Source organism: Mustela erminea, chromosome 3, assembly GCF_009829155.1.
Source record: "Mustela erminea isolate mMusErm1 chromosome 3, mMusErm1.Pri, whole genome shotgun sequence".
Taxonomy (NCBI): Eukaryota; Metazoa; Chordata; class Mammalia; order Carnivora; family Mustelidae; genus Mustela; species Mustela erminea.
In genome coordinates this window covers 97,046,567-97,067,452 of record NC_045616.1, presented here as the reverse complement: position 1 = coordinate 97,067,452, position 20,886 = coordinate 97,046,567, and the positions used below count along the sequence as shown (strand labels likewise).

General features: G+C 37.3%; 1 protein-coding gene across 1 annotated transcript in view; it reads left to right on the top strand.

The window, feature by feature from the left end:
• SLC27A6 (solute carrier family 27 member 6) overlaps nucleotides 1-20,886 on the top strand; it is a 65,908-nt gene that overhangs the window by 19,357 nt on the left and 25,665 nt on the right. Inside the window, exons 3-4 of the mRNA XM_032336835.1 lie at nucleotides 8,334-8,492; nucleotides 9,774-9,898. Coding sequence (XP_032192726.1) covers nucleotides 8,334-8,492; nucleotides 9,774-9,898 — 284 coding nt within the window. The remainder of the gene's footprint in view (nucleotides 1-8,333; nucleotides 8,493-9,773; nucleotides 9,899-20,886) is intronic.

The following is a 20,886-nucleotide window of genomic DNA, read 5'->3' as shown; positions in this document are numbered from 1 at the left end:
CCTGGGTTAGTGTCTAGGAGACACTAAAACATGTGGTTCATAGTTCTAGGTGCCGCTGTGACCAAAAACCCTATGAGGGGCACCTGGGTGGCTCAGTGGGTTAAAGCCTCTGCCTTCGGCTCAGGTTGTGGTCCCAGGTTCCTGGAATTGAGTCCCGCATTGGGCTCTCTGCTCATCAGGGAGCCTGCTTCCTCCTTTCTCTGCCTGCCTCTCTGCCTACTTGTGATCTCTGTCTGTCAAGTGGATAAATAAAATCTTTAAAAAAAAAAAAAAAAAGAACTTCTTAAAAAAAAAAACAAACCTATGAAAATTTTGGCTCTTATCAGTGAATATGTTAAATCAGAGCTAATGATATCCTACTACTAGTAAGATGGTGCCCCCATTGACTGAGCCACGTGTAAGTAATTCTGATTACTACAAACTGCTGAATAGAGGATGAAACCGAAGAAGGCCTACCAGAGCAAAATTGGAATTTAGTATGGAACAGGTAGAGCTCGTTGTCTGAGTGAGATATATGTTGGGACATAGAAAGACCAGTGTGAGTCAAATCTCAGTTGGAAGATCAAGCATCATTTCAAGCATCGTTCACAGTTCATCCATGCTGTCACAAATGGGAAGATATCTAAAAAAGTAAAACAAAAACAAATGGGAGGGTATCTTCCTTTTGAATGGCTGGAAAATATTTTACTGTGTATATGTATACATTTTTTTTCTCCATTGATGGACTTGTTCCCATATCTTGCTATTGTGAATAATGCTATAATAAACATGGGGTGCAGATGTCTTGTTGAAATCTCATTTTCATTTCCTTTGGATATATATACAGAAGTAGAATTGGATCATATGGTTAATTTATTTTTAATTTTTTGAAAACCTCCATTTTGTTTTCTATAGTGGTTAGATCAATTTATATTCCTACCAGCAATGTATAAATATTCTGTTTTTATTGCATTCTTGCCAGCACCGGTTGTCTCTTATCTTTTTGATGGTAGCCATTTTAATAAGTGTGAGGTGTTATCTCACTGTGGTTTCAATTTGCATTTCCCTTGTGATTAGTGATATTGAACATCAGTTCATGTGTCTGTTGGACATTTTGATGTGCAGTTCAGAGTAATGTCTATTTAATTCTCCTGCCCTGTTTTTAATTTTTAATTGGATCCAATTTTTAATTGGATTTTTTTCTGTTACTGTGTTGACTTACTTCTTTATAGATTTTGAATGCTAACCTCTTATCTAATATATAGTTTGAAGAAATTTTCTCCAATTCTATAGGTTGTCTTTTTATTTGGCTGTTTCTTTTGCTGTGCAGAAGCTTTTGAGTTTGATGTAATCCTATTTGTTAAATTTTCTTTTATCACTAATGATTTTTGTATTGTATTAAAAAATATTGCCAAGACCAGTATCAGTGACCTTTTTCCATATGTTTTCTTTTATGAGTTTAATTGTATTAGGTATTATGTCTAGGTCTTTGATCCATGTCAAGTTAAAATTTTTTTATGGTGTGAAATAGAGGTCCAATTTCATGATTCTATATATATTTCTTTAGCATTCCCAGCACCATTTGTTGGAGATATTTTCTGCAGTAGGTATTCTTGGCCCCTTTGTCAAATACGAATTGACCATATATGCCAGGGTTTAATTATGGACTCTCCATTATGTTTTATTAGTAGACATGTCTATTTTTTTGTGAGTATCATACTGTTTTTATTACTATGGCTTTGTAGTATAGTTTGAAATTCAGAAGCCTGATACCTCTGCCTTTGTTCTTTTTTTCTCAGGATTACTTTGGCTCTTTGGGGTGTTTTGTGGTTCCTCCAAATTTTGGGGATTGTTTCCTATATTTCTGTGAAAAATTCCTTTGGTATTTTAATGGTGATTGCTTTGAATCTGTAGATAGCTTTGGGAGGTATGGTCATTCTAATAATACTGATTCTTCCAGTACATGAACGTGGGATGTCTTTCTTTTTATGTTTTCTTCATTTCTTTTAGCAAAGTTTTGTAGTTTTCATTGCATGTATGTTTCATTGTCTTGAGTAAATTTATTCCTAAGGATTTTATTATTTTTGATACTATTGTGAATGGGATGGTTTTCTTTCTTTTTTTTTCTAATTGATCCATCATTAGTATAAAGGAATACAATTGATTTCTCTATATTGATTTTGTGTCTTAACACTTCACTGCAATTGTTAACTCCCATAGTCTTTTGACTAATTATTTGGGATTTTCTTTTAAATCATATCACCAGCAAATGAAGACAATTTTACTTCTTTCTTTCCTATTTGAGATAAATTTTATTTCTTTGTCTTGCCTAATTGCACTAGCTAGGACTTCCAGTAATGTGTTGAATAGGAGTGGTGAGAGTGGACGTCCTGGCCTTGTTCCTCATCTTAGAAGAAATGTTTCAGTTTCTCTCCATTGAATATAATGTTAACTGTGGGTCTGTCATACATGATCTTTATTTTGTTGAGGTATATTCTGTCAATACACAGTTTGTTGAAGATTTTTATCATAAGACAATATTGTATAGCCATATGCTTTTTTTCTATGTCTGTTGAAATGATCATCTGATTTATCTCTTTCCTTTATTGAAGTGTGATGTGTTACATTTATTGATTCACATATGTTGAACCATCCTTTCATCCCAGGGATAAATCCCCCTTGGTCATGGTGTATTATACTTTTAATATGTTCTAGAATTTGGTTTGCTAATATGTCATTGAGAATTTTTGCATCTGTTTTCATTAGGGATATTGGTTTATATATTTGGTCTTGTATTTTTATCTAGTTTTAGTATCAAAGTAATGCTGATTTTGTAGAATGCGTTTGAAAGTGTTTCTTCCTCTTCAATATTTTGGAAGAGCTTGAGGAAGATTGGTGTCAATTCTTCAGTTGTTTGGTAGAATTCTCTGGTGAAGTATCTTATCTGGTCCCAGAGATTTCAGTTTTGGGAGTTGGTGTTTGTATGTTTTTGTTTTTTAATTCAGTCTTTTTACTCATTATTGGATTTTCTATTTCTTCCTGATTGAGTCTTGGTACATTATGAGCTTCTAGCAACATATCCATTTCTTCTAGGTTATATAATTTGTTGCCATATAATTCTTCACTTTAGTTCTCATGATTGTTTTTATTTTTTAGCGTCAGTTATAATGTCTTCTCTTTCATTTCTGATTTTATTTATTCGAGCCTTCTCTCTTCAGTTAGTTTAGCTGAAAGTTTGCCAATTTTGTTGATCTTTTTTAGAGAACCAGCTTTTAGTTTTGTTGATCCTTTCTCTTGTCTACGTGGTCTGTATTTCATAATTTCTGCTCTGATCCTTATTATTTCCTTCTTCTGCTAACTTTGAGCTTAACTTTTTCTTCTTTTTCTATTTACTGAAGGTGCAAAGTTAGGTTGTTTGAGATCTTTCTAACTTCTTAATGTAGGCATTTGTAGCCATAAACTTTCCTCTTAGAACTGCTGTTGCTGTATTACACAATATTTGGAATGTAGTGTTTTCAGTTTCTTTTGTTTTGACATAATTTTTAATTTCCCTTTTGATTTCTTCTTTGACCAAATGGCTGCTTAGAAGTGTGTTATTTAGCTTCCACAATTTGTAGATCTTACTTTCCTCTTGTTGCTGATTTCCAGTATTATACCATTGTGTTCAGAGAAGATAGTTGGTATGATTTCAGTCTTCCTAAATTTGCTAAGATCTGTTTTGTGACTTACGGCATGATCTACCCTGGAGATTTTTCCATGTGCATTTGAGAAGAATGTGTAATCTGCAGCTATTGGATGGACTGTCCTGTACATGTGTATTAGGTCCATTTTTTAAAAAAAAAATGTTCAATTCCATTGTTTCCTTGTTGATTTTCTTTACTGAATGATCTACCCATTGTTGGTGGTGGGGTACTGAGGTTCCCTACAAGAGCTTATCAGCTTTTTGACTAAGGTCAAGTGCAAAGTACCCTACAATTATTGTACTGTCATGTATTTCTTCCTTAAGATCTGTTATTAATTGCTTAATACATTTAACACCTGTTAAATACATTGTTAAATTGCTCAATACATTTAACATCTGTGCTCAGGTGTTAAGAACATTATCAATTTATGATCACTGTATTTTCTTGAGGTACTGACCCCTTATCATTTTATAATGACCTTCTTTCTCTTACTACCCATTTGGCTTGAAGTCTATTTTGTGAGATAAATGGCTATGCCTGCCTTCTTTTCATTTCCATTTGCTTGGAATATCAACTTGTATCCTTTCATTAGGAACTTATTAGTGTCTTCAGAGCTGAAATGATTCAGAGCATATAATTGGGTCTTTTTAATTTTAAATCCATGCAGCCACTCTGTGCTTTTTGACTGGTGAGTACAAACCATTTACATTATTGATAATGCAAGGATTTACTGCTGTCATTTATCTTTTACCTTTTGGTTATTTTGTGTCTCTTTTGTTTCTTTTTCTTTCCTTTTATGTTTATGTCTACTTTTGTAAGTTGGTGGTTTTGCATGTTGATTTGCTCAGTCTTGCTCTTTTTTATGTATAACGTCCCTGCTCTAGATTTTTGCTTTGTGGTTACCAAGCATTACATAAATATCTCCTAGATAAAATAATTCTTTTTTTCTGCTGAAGCAATTAATCTTCATTCATCTACAAATGTTCCATCTTTATACTCTCTTATATTTTTCACGTCACAAATTATCTCTATATATGCTGTGATTTTATTACCAAGTTATAGTAGATAGTTATTTTTAAAACAATTTTCCTTTATCCTCTATGTTATAGTTAAGAGTTTATTATACTATTCTATAAAAGAGTTACAGTATTCCAATTCTGACTGCTTATCAACTTAATCAGAATTCTGTGTACTTTTGCCCTTTTGTTTCAGCTCAAAGAGCTCTTTTCTTTTTTTTTTTTTTTTTTTTTTTTTTTTTTTTTTTTTTTTCAAAGAGCTCTTTTCAACATTTTATGTAAGTCAGGTCTCATGGTGGTGAACTCCCTCAACTTTTGTTTGTTTGGGACAGCCTTTATTTCTGCTTCATATCTGAAGTATAACTTTGCCAAATGGATTATTCATGACTGGCAGTTTTTATCTTCCAATATTCTGAATATGTCATTCCATTCTCTCCTTCCCTATAGAGTTTCTGCTGAGAAATTTGCTGATAGTGTAATGGGGGTGCCATTGCAGGCTACTGTCTTTTTTCCCTTGGCTTCTTTTAAAAGTCTTTCATTATCATTGATTTTTTAGAGTTTTAGTATAATGTGTCTTGGGAAAATAAAAAGTCTTTGTGCATTGAAATAGTAAGGTGTGCTATTAGCTTCAAGAGCTTGGATATTCCTTCCCCAGGAAAGGACGTTCTCAGCTATTATTTCTTTAAATAGTCCCTCTGGGGGCACCTGGATGGTTCAGTGGGTTAAAGCCTCTGCCTTCGGTTCGGGTCATGATCCCAGGGTCCTGGGATGGAGTCCCTCATCGGGCTCTCTGCTCAGCGGGGAGCCTGCTTCCTCCCCTCTCTCTCTGCCTGCCTCTCTGTCTGCTTGTGATCTCTGTCTGTCAAATAAATAAATAAAATCTTCAAAATAAATAAATAAATAAATAAATAGTCCCTCTGCCCTCTTCTCCCTCTCATCTTTTTCTGGGCTACCCATTATTCTTATATGGGCTTTTCTCATAGAATCAGATAATTCTCATAGGTTTTTCTTCACTTGTTAAAAATCTTATTTTCTCTCCTCATATACTTGAATCACTTCTGTATTTCTCTGTTCCAACTTAGTTATTCTGTCTTCCATATAATCTGGTCTATTATCACTGCTTGCCTAATACATTTTTTCATACCATTTCTTGAGTTCTTCAGTTTGAGAATTTGATTCTTTTCACAATTTCAGTCTCTTTGGTAAAATACTCCTCATTAATTTTAGCTCTGAGATCATCATATTGTCTTTCTGATTTTTCTTGTAGCTCATTGAATATCTTCATAATAACTATTTTAAATTATGTTATCAGTTAGATTGCAGTATTCCATATCTTTGGTTTGGTTCATGGAAAAATTGTCATTTTCTGTTATACTCTGTTACCGTGATTTTTCATGATATTTGATGAAAAGTGCCTCTGCCACCATATTTGAAGCAGGACATAAACCTTATTTAGGCAAGTTTTTTGTTTTTGTTTTTAAGATTTTATTTATTTATCAGAGAGAGAGAAAGTAAGAATACAAGCAAGGGGAGCAGCAGGCAGAGGGAGAAGCAGGCTCCTCCCCAAGGATGGTGCGTGATGAGGGACTAGATCCTAGATCTGCGATCATGACAGAGGCCAAGGCAGATGCTTAACCAAATGAACCAACTAGGCATGCCGGTTTCGGGGGGTTATTTTTTTAAAAGATTTTATTTTTAAGTAATCTCTACACCCAGCCTGGGGCTCTTAGTCACAACCTGGAGATTCAGAGTCTCGGGCTTCACCAGCTAAGCCAGCCAGGTGCCCCCAGGCAAGGTTTTGTTTACTTTGATACCAATAGTTGAACACCTTGGTAGTTAGGAACCCACCTTTTGTTTTCCAGAAGGTGGCGCTATAGCACCAATACTTGATTTCTCTACTGATTCTCAAAACACACACAAAAAGGCCAAGTGATGGTTGAGGTGGGAGGGGTTAAGTATGGCATGCCTCTGCCTTGGTAGGGGGAATCATCAAGTGCAAGCGGAGGGGGAGGTCCTAGAGGTCTATGGTTGGTTCTCTTGAGTCCTTTCCTTTACCTCTCTTTGCCTATTTCACTTCCCCTTCCCTCCCCTTAGTCACTGTGGTCTCTTCTCAGAGAGAGCAACTGGTCCTAGAGGCAGCAGCCCACAGGACCAGGCAAATTCATCACTCACCCACTCACTGCCTTCACCCTTGACCTTTTCTGCCAGAAAGGTCATGGCCCTAACACCACCTCCCCTAATCTGCTACCTCCTCTGGGGTCCAGTTCACCCACATTCACATCCATGAGTGGATGGATCTCTGGGGTGTCCTTGTATGTTATACAGAGGCACTTTTGGAAAGGAGGTAGTTATACAGGTCCCATTACTTGTATATCAGAAGGGAGAGAAAAAAAGGAATGACTCATACAGCCTTGCAGCCAACATCACTGTGGGAGTTTATTTTGCTGTAGGACTCTAAGACAAGCTGAAAATAACAAGGAAGTACTTCAATTTAGGAAATACATTGTGAAATTTGGGTCTCATTTTCTAGAATTGGGAAATAGAATCCAGTCAGGTGCAGCAGTAAGTGTGCAGAGCCACTGACATTAGTAACCCACCCTTGGCAAATGGTAAGTGGGACTGTTCCAGTATGGGGGTAGAGAGAAAGGCCACACGTAGGGCTGCTGGGCCTCACTTTTGATCCTGCCATTTGCTTACTCCTGTGCCTTCTCTGACATTGGTCTCTGCTTGCCTGTCTGGAACAATGGATGATACTCCTGTCACCATTGCATATTGTGAAGCAAAGTAACTTTATCAGTGAGGTGGATTTGGTAAGGGGTCCTCTGCCTGAGGACATCCCACAGATACTAGAACTCTTTGAACTGACAGAATAGAACTAAAATACCATTTAATCTAACAAATGAATTCAAGAGAGGATACTTACCATTATGAAAACAAGTTGTGTGTTGTGTATAAAAGGAGATATAGGTTGAAACATGAAATTGGTGATATTCAATCACAGATAAGGCACTTTCATATTATATCACGTATTAACTGGATGGATTTATTGTGCTAACGTTATACTACAAAAGACTATAACAATATCGAAAATTAAAAACAGTATGTAAAATGTTTTATACGCTGATTATAACTATATATTTTTATAAGACTCCTATGGTACATAAAAGAAGACTAGAAAGAAAAAAGCAGATAATTTATGTTTGGATCATGAATGTGTAGAACTATTTCAACATCATTTAATATGGAATCTGATATGAAACATGACAGAATTACTGGTTCTTGAGATAGAATCTTAAAATTTTTCACTAGAAAATGTCTACTTTAAGTATAATTTAGATTAATGTCATGATTTGCCTTATTTTGGGTGTACATTTTCAGATTTGGGGAATTTTTGTCATTCTTAAAACAGATATGACTCTTCTTTGAAGCCTATGGTATCTCAAACTATATAATTTTAATTTTAATCTTTTGGGTAGATCCAAGATTCTAGAAATAATTACAGCAGAAGCTCACATTTGCTTGGTCCCTACAAAGCACTTGTAATATGTAAACTTGCTTTCTATTACATATATCTCTTTTTTGCTTGGTCCCTACAAAGCACTTGTAATATGTAAACTTGCTTTCTATTACATATATCTCTTTTCTTTTCTTCCAGGTCTACCAAAAGCAGCTATAATCAGTCAGCTGCAGTCTTTAAAGGGTTCTGCTGGCTTGTGGGGTTTCGGTTGTACTGCCAATGACATCATTTATATAACTCTTCCTCTGTATCATAGTTCAGGATCTCTTGTGGGAATTGGTGGATGTGTTGAGTTGGGTAAGTTTTCATTTTCTGTTTGATGAGTATTCAAAATGCTTATTAACTTGTGTTTATTAAATTTTGAAACTCTGTCAGAGAATTCAGAGTAACTGTGGGCTTATTATATAGTTACAACATAATTTTTATTAAAAGAACCCAATTTTGTGATATACTCAGTCTATTCCTGAACTGAAGAGAGCAATGCCTTGGACATTTGGCCGTGTGGTTGGAGCTGGCTGTTGACCCGTCTTCCTTCTCTGTGTGGTCACTCATCCTTTGATGATCTACTCCCCACCTCCTTAAATGGTGGAAGGAGGCTTCCAAGAGGATGAATGTAGAAACTGTATAGCTCTTAAGGCTTAACCTCAGAAATCACATTGATCATTTCACCTGCATATTGTTGATCAGAGCAAGTAACAAACCAGTCTAGAGTCAAGATATGAGGGGTGAGGAAACAGATCCTACCCCTTGAAATACAGAGGTGGCAAATCCACATTGCATAGCAGGAATTGTTGAGGCTACCTTTGCAAACAAGGTACCCCAGGCTCCCATTAAGTCTGTTGGTAGCTTATGACTCAGTAGATTCTGTTCATAAACATGCTGAGATTATGTGTCTGACCCCTAAATAATATATAATGGAGACCATTCACTACTACCTGTATATGTCTGAAATATAAAAAAAGTAATTTTATGAAGTAGTATATGTAAAACATGACCAGTGTCCAAAATAAACAAAGGCAGGAGTCAAGACATTAGCATTTTCCTTGGAACATAGTCATATGACTTACATTGTTGTGAAAATTAGGTTGTTACATTTAGGTTCTGTAGTCATCGATGAACTTGACTGGTGCTATCTTACCAATTCTTTCTTACCAACTCTCAACATCAAGAAATATTCAGGCAGCTTTAAGGTTTTAAAAATAAGTGTACATATTCAGAAACAAAGTAAGTGAATATTCTTGGTCTCTGTGAAGAAGACTGACCATTATCTATAGTCATGCTCTAATACTTTCAACTCCCCTACTTATTTTGACCTTGTCTTTCATCCCCTGTATTTCAAAAAGAAAAAAAAAATACATTTGCAGTCAAAATGCAGAATTATAACATGTATTTTTTCAAGTTTATTGGATTGTAAGATTAATGGTTTCAAATGAGCTTGATATAAATGGCCACTGATGGATTACAAAAGCCTTGAAATTGAATGTAAGTGTTCTAGACGGGGCAACATCATTTGTGTTTTATGTCACTTCTGCCCTTGAATATTTTCCCCCAGTGCCTGTTCTTTGCCTTTTCTCATAGGAGCTACTTGTGTGTTGAAGAAGAAATTCTCAGCAAGTCAATTTTGGAATGACTGCAGAAAGTATAATGTGACTGTGTTTCTATATATTGGAGAACTTTGTCGCTATCTTTGCAAACAACCTAAGGTAAGAGGGATCATTTTCAGAAAGGAAAAATAATTTCAGAAAGAAAAAAGTATGGAGAGAAAAATAATTTGTGTGTGTGTGTACACAAAGGTGGAGACCTTCCAAAACATAGTTTGACTGACTTACAGAGATGCAAGTCAGAGGAAATAAAACGAGAGCTCTGTGTGATTATACTGAACTGCTTTACATTATGACAGGATAGGAGAGACTTGCAATCCAATCCACTTTATGTTGAGACTGATTAAGATTTCTGCAAATGTAGTACACATCCGATTATGAAATTAAATGCCTACTCTGTACACAGAAAGTGGTTACTGCAAGGCTGAATTAGATCATCTTTCAAAATGCTCTTCTCTAAAAAACAAAACAAAACTAATGATATTGAATATACTTGTTTGTTATTTTTTTTCTTTTGAATAAGTGATTACATTAGTCTGTTTGGTTTTGATTTTAAGTTAAAAAGAAATTTTGCTTTCATGTGTTCTTGTCTCCCCACCTGAAACTGTCATTCCCACAAACAACTGATAAATTGGCCCTTTCTGAAAATAGACAAGCAGAGAGAGTTGCAAGAGCCTGGGGTTAGTCTTTATTCATTTGTTTGCGATTTTGCCTTCAGAAATTCTTTTCCTGGTCTTGTTTGCGTTTTGAGATGCTTATGTTTTACCTGATTTCTTAAAACATTCTTGAGGCTACAAAGAAGTGACCTTCTGTCATCAAATCCACACCACCGCACGAATAATGGTGATTGGAAATGCCTCCCTGTAAGGGGCAGGCAGGAGAAGCTGATGGCCAGTCCTTGGCCTTTGATAAACCCCCTTCCTCATTCCTCTTGCATCACCTTTGCCATCATCATGCCAGCCTAAGGCATGGACGGTGGACTGGGATGTCTTCTCTGGCTAAAATATGGACATGTAATTCTTCCCTTACCCTCAGCACAGCTGAGAGTAGGCTGGAAGCATTTAAATTAGACTTTGTTGAAGAGATGGGATTACACAGGGAAGGAAAACACAAGAAGAATGTGAAACTGGATAGTTTTATTTACAAAATGCTTTTATTCACTTTAAGCTTGACTTTTACCATGTAGAGAACTCCTCTAGCTCCTGACCCACTCCCTTTGTGCCCAGAAGCCATCCTTCTTCTTTTCTCAGTCAGGAGGGCTTCAAATAGCTATAGATTCCCTAGATCCATCTCTAAGACAGGGAGTCCCAGAGAAATGTTTTAGACTTTTGGCCTTCATTTTCTTTAGGGAGACTTAGCCAATGTCAAAGTTGTGGTCTTATCTTTAGAGTCCTAGTGGAATAATTAATTATAATTCCACAACCTGGTATATCTTCTTCTTCTCATTGTGTTGTTTGGTGATGTGATGTCTGGATGAGGATAATTTGGGGAATTAATGTCCTCCAGGAAGATAGAAGCCTCCTTCAGTAAAGGACAAATTGGGCACCACATAATGAACTTCTTCACAGACTTTCTAACTACACCCCTAACCATTCCTTTTTCTCCTCATCCTTCAATAGCAACAGTAGCTTTTGCAGGGTTATTTGCTCAGTAAGTATGTACTGAACAGTGGAACACATGCATTTTTTTTCTAATGTTTTACTCTGTTAAATGATGCTTCAATTAGTGTCTTTATGCAATGTAGCCAGTAGAAGGGCTCAGAAGTGAAGGCAGTCAAAGGACATGGGTATTTTGGCAATTTTTAGGGCACATTTCCAAATTGCAGTTCAAAATGGTTAACATGATTTAGAATCTCAATGATGTTGTGAGAGTATACTTATTGTGCATATAGTCTCTTTATCAGGACCGTGTGATATTAAAAATAGTGGTTTCCCAGTTATGCTTCATGGAGAACTAGAACCCACTTCAGAGTTCCTCAAAAGTCACTGAAGGATAGTGAATAGGGAAAAATAGGGCAATCTTCACAGTCTTTCAAATATGTTGGATGAAACGCGGTTTGCTAGGGCTGCTGCTTCTTTTTTTTTTTTTTTAAGATTTTTATTTAGTTGAGAGAGAGAGAGCATGAGAAGGAAGAAGGTCAGAGGGAGAAGCAGACTCCCTGCTGGGCAGACAACACAATGCAGGACTAGATACCAGGACTCCAGTATCATGACCTGACCGGAAAGCAGATGCTTAACCAAATGAGCCACCCAGGCGTCCCTAGAGCTTCTTAATAATATTTTGTTTGAACAAGGAATGTCTTGGGGTTTTTTTCTTTCTTTTTGTTTTCTTTTTTTGTAATGGGGGAACATTTAATTTTATTTATGACTTTATAGATAGAAACAAATATATTTTTAACTTCTTTGTTCAGATTACTAGCAAGGTTGAATAATTAGAAAATTATCAGTAGTTCTCTTTAAAATGTCTTTTCCGAGTCTTTTACACATTTATGCCTGTGGCACATAATATTTTATCTGTTTGAGCCCCCATTTCCTATAATAAAGATATTTATTAATAATTTGTCATGTTCACTACAGATCTTTTTTCAAAGTGTTTCTGTTAGAACTTTTTTATAAAAAGAATATTTTGAGCTCCTGAATTGGGAATGAATTAATTTGGGGAAAATGCTATAGCCACAGAGAATTTGAGAGAACTGAGAATTGAAAGTAGAATATCTGATTTTTCTTTTAGTTAATGAAATAGTTTCATTCTTAAGTAAAGTTCTTTGAAGAAAAGACAGTGTTTTTGACATAATCTCTCCGCATTTGCCTGAAGACAGTGGAGGAGGAGAGAGGGGAAGTAAAAAATAGCTCTGCTCAAGGAAAAAGTGATCATTTTTTTTTGAGCAACAATTCATTGTATTACTTAATCCCTTTTGTTGATTTCACACAGAACAAGAACAAGCAGTTCTTGGCATTAAAGATTAGGGAAAGAAGAAAGCCATTCTGGTAAGACATCTGACCCCTTTAAGGAGGTCTTGTTTTTTTTCGGTCCAATATTTATTGCTTTCAGTGAACTTCTACAGGCAGGGGCCACATCTGCTTGGTGGCACATCAGGGGCTCCAGGCACAGCCGAGAGTGAGTGGGTAACCAGATCCACACCTTCAGAGAATTAGAAGTGGATGTGTCCCTACACCCTGGTTTGAGGGACCATAGACATTTGTTTAATATAAATCCTTAACTAAAAAAAAAAAAAGCAAACCACATATTCTCTAAATACATCCAGATTTGTTCTCCATCCAAGGGTAAGTAATATATTCCAAAGGAGGTTTACCTGCAGGCAGAATTCATGGTCTGAGTGCTTAAAACAGAATTCCTGGTTGCTTTTAGTTAATGACATCATATTTTAAGTCTTAACTGAGGTTCTTGGAAGAAAGATAGCGTTTGGAAACAATTTTTAAGCAATGACCTGAGGCAAATTAAGGAGGAAGGATGGAAATAAATAGAGCTTTGCCCAAAGCTGTGTGTGGTTGTCCATAGTTGAATAAAAACACCCTAGAGTTGGCCTTCCCTGGCTGGAAGCTTTTATCACCCCCCCAACCAACCCTGTCTTTTTTCTCTTTTTCAAAAGTCCAGTTACAAAAGTTCCTTTGGCATAAACATTAGATGTGCCTCAAACTTCTGGCAGCAGCATTACCCTTTTTTAAAAAGCCACGGTACTGATTCTTCTTAGTCACGGAGGAGCGGAGTAATTATTCTCTTCCCTGAAGAATAGGAAAAGAGCTCTCCCCATGTTCCAGTCTTTCAAGTCTTCTGCATTACTGAAGCAGCATCATACACTCTCTGATTGGATCAGGTTCTTTGTTTTCCTAGCATTAGTGCTGCATTTCATATTGGTTGGTGAGGAATATGGTGGCATGCTATACATCAGTGATCCTCTGTGGGATTCCTGCACACTTCATCTTCTTTAAATACACTCTGCCTGAAACTGCCAAGAGTTAGCAATATCTAGGGATAGAATCTTACCTGTCACTCATTCGGTCATTCGAGTAATATTGCAGGTTTTGGTATACAGGGGCATATAAGACAAGCCATCTTTTCTCATGATACTCATGCTCTAGTTTGGGAAGGGAGAACATACAGCAGCCAATACATGAAGGAAAGTGACAATGGCAAGTGTTTTGAAGAAACAAAGAGGATGAGGAGGAGGAGATGGTGGGTGGTGAGGGTGTGGCATTACTAATGAGGTTGAGAGGTCAGGGAGGGCTTCTCTGAAATGGTGACCAATGAGCCAAGGAATTGGTATGGCAAGTGTGATCCAACCATGAAAAAGCTGGGGATTACAGTCACAACAGAACAAAGTGAAAATGAAGAAGCCCACAGAGAACACAGACTGAATATTTAGAGAAGGAAAGGGTGGGTAGGCCACTCACAGACCAGATCTTGTAGGGCTCAATATGTACCATGGAGGAGAAATGTGGATATCATTTCCAAAAGAGCATTTGGGAAAAGATGAAGGCAAACTGAAAAAAAGAAACTATACTGATTTGGAATCTATTTGAAGGAAGGATAACAAGACTTTTAACTAACAGGGTTAGATTTTCAAGACTAACTAACAGGGTTAGGTGGTGAAGTAATAGAATCAATGATGAGTCTCGGGTTTTTGGTTGAAATGGGTAAACTGTGAGCTATTGTCAGGTAAGGTAAACTGAGATTTAAAGAATTAAAATTAAATTTCTTTTGGACTTAACTTTGGTATGTTCATTAGGCATTCAGGTAAAGAAGTGGAATTTGTAGTTGGATGTAGGCATCTGGAGCCCAAAGCCTACAAAGGGCAGGATATAATTAACCAGGCAAAGATTTATGTATGTAATATCAGTTTTTCAAGTTAATATTATTATTTAAGCAATATAGTTTGTATCAATGTAAAACACCTATGTTTTGACATTCTGAAAGCATATCCTATACTTTCTAGTACATGTATATTGGTATATGTTTTTTAGTGAATATATCTTCTGTACGTTACATCCTTTTTCTCTCTTCTATTTTCTTAAAAGCCAGAAAGTTCACTAGGAACTAGATAGTATCCTTAAGATTATGGATACCTTCATTAGAGTGTGTTAAAACTTTGACAAAATGGGGTGCCTGGGTGGCTCAGTGGGTTAAGCCGCTGCCTTCAGCTCAGGTCATGATCTCAGGGTCCTGGGATCGAGTCCCGCATCGGGCTCTCTGCTCAGCAGGGAGCCTGCTTCCTCCTCTCTCTCTCTCCCTGCCTCTCTGCCTACTTGTGATCTCTCTCTGTCAGATAAATAAATAAAATCTTAAAAAAAAAGAAAAAAAACTTTGACAAAATGGATTACAGTTGACTTCCATTATGAAAAGGGAGATATTTTACAGGACCCGGATATCTGATAAATATTTATTAAATGTTGGTCATTAAAAGCCATACTAATTTTTTTACCAGCAATGTTTAGACAGTCATGCAGGGCACCCATAAGTGTTTGCTGGGCTTTCTTTAGGGTAACAAGTTGTTACCCTAAATGTTAAATGGTTAATGTTATGTTGTCAAATGACAATAATCAATTATCAGCACTGCGAGATTTTTTAAGACTTCAATTTGAAAAAACATCTACTCTATTTTTTTCAAAGAAAGCCCATCATTTCTTCCAAACTTTTAAGAGTTTTCCTTGTCATATTTAGGGAAGTGGGGATGAGGAATATGGAGATTTGTCGAAGAATACAATTCTTTTTTTTTTTTTTTTTTTTTTAAAGATTTCATTCATTTATTTGACAGAGAGAGATCACAGTAGACAGAGAGGCAGGCAGAGAGAGAGAGGGAAGCAGGCTCCCCGCCGAGCAGGAAGCCCGATGCGGGACTCGATCCCAGGACCCTGAGATCATGACCTGAGCCGAAGGCAGCGGCTTAACCCACTGAGCCACCCAGGCGCCCCTTGAAGAATACAATTCTAATAGAAGGGACTAAATTACACTAAGTTGACGTAGAAGAATACATGCATCTTAATGGGTATATTAAAAACATTCGTTTTTCTATCATGTTTTCATTTTTTTAGTTTCTACCTAGTTTATCATCACATTTTCCTCATTCCACATCTTGTAAAAGATGTAGTTTATCAAAACATTGAGCTCTGGAAACTTTTCTCATCATACTTAATAGCCTCTAAAGAATGACATTTTTAAATTAATATGAGCTTTAATTCTTATTAAGATGTTCTGCATTAGTTTTGCTATCATTTCTGATGCTGAAACACTCAAAACAATTGATTTTATCTCCAAGACCTAGTCATTTTAAGATATTTATACTTTTTTTATTTCTTGAAGCATTTTATTATATGATTGAGTAAATCATCTCTCTTTTAAAACTGTTTTCCTTAAGTAAATCAAAGATATGTTTAATATTCTCATAGTAGATATACAAGTGTTTAGAAAATTTGACAAGTTCCCAGAATCTTTTTTTCTGCTTAAAAACTACAAATATAGAGGGACGCCTGGGTGATTCAGTCATTAAGTGGTTGCCTTCCGCTCAGGTCATGATCTCAAGGTCCTGGAATCGAGCCCCAACAGCAAGCTCCCTGCTTAGCAGGAAGCCTGCTTCTCCCTCTCCCACTCCCCCTACTTGTGTTCCCTCTTTCACTGTGTCTCTCTCTCTCTGTCAAATAAATAAATAAAATCTTAAAAAAAAACAAAAACTACAAATATAGAAACATAGTCCTTAGAAGGACTCAGATAGGAATAGCTATGGGCTGCCTAAATGCTAGAAGAATTAGCAGGGAATTAATGAATATTTTGAAATGTTTTAGACTGTGTGTATTATTAACGGGTTTTAATAAGTGCTAATTTTAATATTTAATGATCTGTATTTCATGGGTAGTAATGCCTATAAAATATACATATCTTTTTCTATTTGCTTATACCATTCATGTTATAATTTCCATTAAGAGTACACATTTCTCTTAGTTGCTGAATTACCCAACAGATAGGGGTACCTGGGTGACTCAGTCAGTTAAGCATCAGACTCTTGATTTTGACTCAGGTCACGATCTCAGGGTCCTGGGATCAAGCCCTACCTTGGCTCCAGAATCAGCAGGGAGTCTGCTTCAGATTCTCTCCCTCTCCCGTTCCCTCCACTCTTGCATGTGTGTGCATGTTCTCTCTCCCTTCTCTCAAATAAATGAATCTTTTAAAAAGATTTCCAACAAATTTACTTGATGCAGAAAGAAAGTAATGCATTGACTATGGAATCAAAAGACACAGGTTCAATTTCAGACTCTTGTTGTATGACTTTCTGCTGGTCACTTCTCTTTGAGCCATGGTTCCCATTGTTATATAAAATAGGTGGCAGCACCCACTTATCCTCATTTGCCCCCTGCTTCTCATAATCCAGTTATGAGATATACATTAAAAAATCTAAACTGAGAAGCCCAATACAAATGAAAGAAACTATTTTTAAAACAGAATGTAGTAATGTTTTCTGCAAATGTCATTGTAAAATTAGAGTGATTTGTGCAAGTGTTGAAAATAATTGGTCTTTGACTAATGAAAATCATACTTTAATTATAAAAGCCAGCTTAGGGGCGCTTGGGTGGCTCAGTCAGTAAAGTGTCTGACTCTTGATTTGGGCTCAGGTCATGATCTCAGGGCCGTGAGATGGAGCCTGCCTTCAGCTCTGCACTGAGCTTGGAGCCTCCTTAGGATTCTCTCTCTCCTTTCCCTCTGTCCCACCTCACCACCACTCCCCACCTCATGCGCAGGCACTCTCTCTCTCTCTCTCCAAAAAAAAAAGAATGAATGAATAAATAGATAAAATTTGTAAAAGCCAGTATAAATACAGCATGATAATTTCAAAGTAAAACTTTAAAATACTAAAATAGTAATAATTTTATAACATGATGCTTTTCACAAATAAAAATACTAAAAACAGAAATATAAAGTTAAAAATCCTGACGGTATGAAGCCTGTTTCCTCTTGGGTTATATACTGCTTTTACTGTAAATGTGGTATGTGGGTGAGGTTTTCCTATAGTTCAGATTGATTTAACATTTTAAAATGTACCTCCAAGATTCTTTGTATTATGATATATTTGCAAATTTTCACATTGTCTCTTTCTTTAATAATGTTCTTGATGTCCTTGCTATGGATGTATAAAATGTATAAAATCAAGGTAAGAAATGGCCAGTCTTCAGTGTATAAGCACAAGAATCTTCAGCAAATAATAAATGGCCAGAATTTTCCAAGTGATCATTTTATTCCCAATGGAAAAAAATAATAACTTTATACTAAACATATCAGGGATCTATTTCCAGCCTTTCCATTAATTTACAGTGTCACATCAGGCAAGTTATTTCATTTCTTTGCCTGTTGGAATCAGGGATCTTGAAATTCAAGCCTAACTCTGTGTCTCGAAAGCTTTGTGATCTGGAGCAAATTATCTCGCTTTTCTGAGCGGCTCCCACCTCAGTTTGGTCATCGATAAAATGAGTGTAGTAACAGTTATATCTGGGATTGATGTAAGGGTTAAGTTCTTAGGCACAGAAATTCACATGGAAACAGTGGTGAAGGGCTCTCAGAAGAGACCTCACAAAATGGTTTTTATTATCACAGCAAATATGCCGAAGTTGAAGTTCTAGTCTCCAGCCTGACAGGTTCAGATCTCCCTTTATCAGTATAGGTCTTTAGATTAGACTAATATAGACCAAGCTCAGGAGTGCCAGTTGGTAGCTTTAAATCGTCTCCATTGCTGGGTCTTCACTAATCTTCCTGACCTGTAAATGTTCACAGTACCCACCACTTGCAATCAAACATTTATTTTCTCAACTCTCACTCTCTGGGTAGGTTTCTGGCTGCAAATACTACCCACAGCTTAACACTCAAGGGTGTGTCTCCAGCTGTGTCTTCTCCCTTGATTTCAGGTATTAGATACCTGCCTTCCCACTTGACATCCTCACTTAGAGATCTCATGGCATCTGATCTCAAAAATGGTCAACGCTCAATTTCTTCACTACCTCTTCCATCAAAATGTAAGATGCCCTTCTTGCCCCATCCAGGTGCTCAGCCACACAGATCCTGGAATCTCCCTTGGAGCTTCTCTTTCCCTCTCTCCCCATCTAATCCATGAGCAACCCCTGCAGATTTGACCTTCAAATGCATCTGGAATCAAACCTCAGCTTACTGCCTCCTTGCTGCGCTCGTCTGAGCCAGCTCTAGCTCCCTCTGTTAGTTTTGCTCTGGCTGGCTTCTTCTTTGCCCCACTTTTGTCCCCTTCTATTCCATTCTTGCATAGCAGTTGGAATGATTCAGTTAAAATGGAAGTCAGGTTGTGTTCCTTCACCATTAAAATCCTTCTGGTGGTTCACTTGGAAGAAAATCCAAATTCCTTTAGAATGGACCACACAGCTCTCTATGTGGTCAGCTCCCCTGATAGCATTGACCCTCCTCCCCACCTCCCTGCCACACCTGCTGTCTCTCCTTGTTTACTCTACTACAGCTTTGTTGTCCTCCCTGTTTTTCCTTCAATATATCAGGGCTCTCCGTTCTTTCCCCTTGAATGTTCCCTCAGATACTGCATGGCTCAGTCCCTAGTCCATCCACATCCCACCTCCCAGGTGAGGGCGTCTCTGACCACAAGTCCTACTAATATAGGTGCAGTCACCTTAGCAACTCAGAGGGTCTCATACCTAAATTTGGTACAGATGTTGAGACTTACATGCACCAAACATTCACCAAGAGAATGTGAACAGGTTTATTACTCACATAATGGGGCTTTCTGGGGAGAGCAGGCTAGGGTCCCAAGGATATCCAAAAATGACTTCAGAAATCTGGGAAAGAGGTAGGTTTGGCTTTTACTGTAACAAGAAGAAGACACCAGGGCAAATGGTCTTGTGCACATGGAACTGCTTGCATACTTTGAGCTTCCTATTGCTGCCAAATAAAGGAACACTGGGTGATCTCATCAGCTTGCCCAGATGTGGGGCAGGGAAAGAAAGCTATTAGCTATTAGCAGTCAGTCATCAAGAATGAAGCCAGACTCCATCACAATGCTTATCTCATAGTCTTCTTTCACTGCTTTGTTTTTCTTCACAGAACTTATTACCGTATTACAGATTTTATATATTTGTTCCTTATTCTCTCTAATCTTCCCCTTCCCCTCTTATCTTCTCCTTCCAGGAAAGCAGGGAGTTTATCTTCTTCATCTAATGTTATACCCTCAGTACTCATTATCGTACCTGACACATAACAGGTGCTCAATAAAAATTCGTTGAGTTATTTTTTAAAAATACAGTAACAAATAATAATGAGCCTCATTGCTAGGATACCTGTGTGCTCCTGATCAGCACAATCTTTCACTGGTCCCAGCCTGCCTGGTAAGCCCAGTTATAATCAGCAAGTCACATTCCTGGGGAGGACAGAGCTCCCTGAAGGAGTTTGGATAAATCAAAAGTTTGCATCCTTGCATGAAGGGAGTCACACTGCTTCTGCATCCTGCTCATAGCAGAAATTATCTTGGTCATGGGCCCCTGCACTTTTCAGAACATTTCATTAATAAGTCAGCTTAGTCGTGGCTTAGGTGACCCTTTCTCTGGGTTTCCAGATCGAACTCTCTTTATATCTACCCAGCTCGCTTGTCTTTTTAGTTGTTAGCTCTGTCATTCAGGTTTAAGGCACATCTTGCATAGAGTCTTCGAGCCAGTTCTTGTCAGACAAGGCAATCTGGAAATGTCTCTGGTCTGCAACATGGCTTTCCCTCTACCCTTGAGCTCCCTAGAGTGCTGCCAGGTTAGAAGACACCTGTTCAGAAGTAGTCTGTAAATGGCCATCCCTCTTACTGTTTTATCTAGACAGGGAGTTTGAAATAAGCCCACAATGTGGTTGCTTTCTGCTGTAATACTTGAGATCACATAGCTCTTTTCAAGCTATGATTTGGGCCTTAAAATGGTTTGTTGAACTGAGAGCTGGCATCTCTGAAACCATGACCTGCCCAGCTCAGGCTGGAAAGGCAGCATGGCAAAGACTTTTAGGGGCAGCTGGAGCCCACATTATGTTAGCAGGGCATGTCTCTCCTTTTAAATATTCTCTGGCTCTTTCTCAAAAGAGGC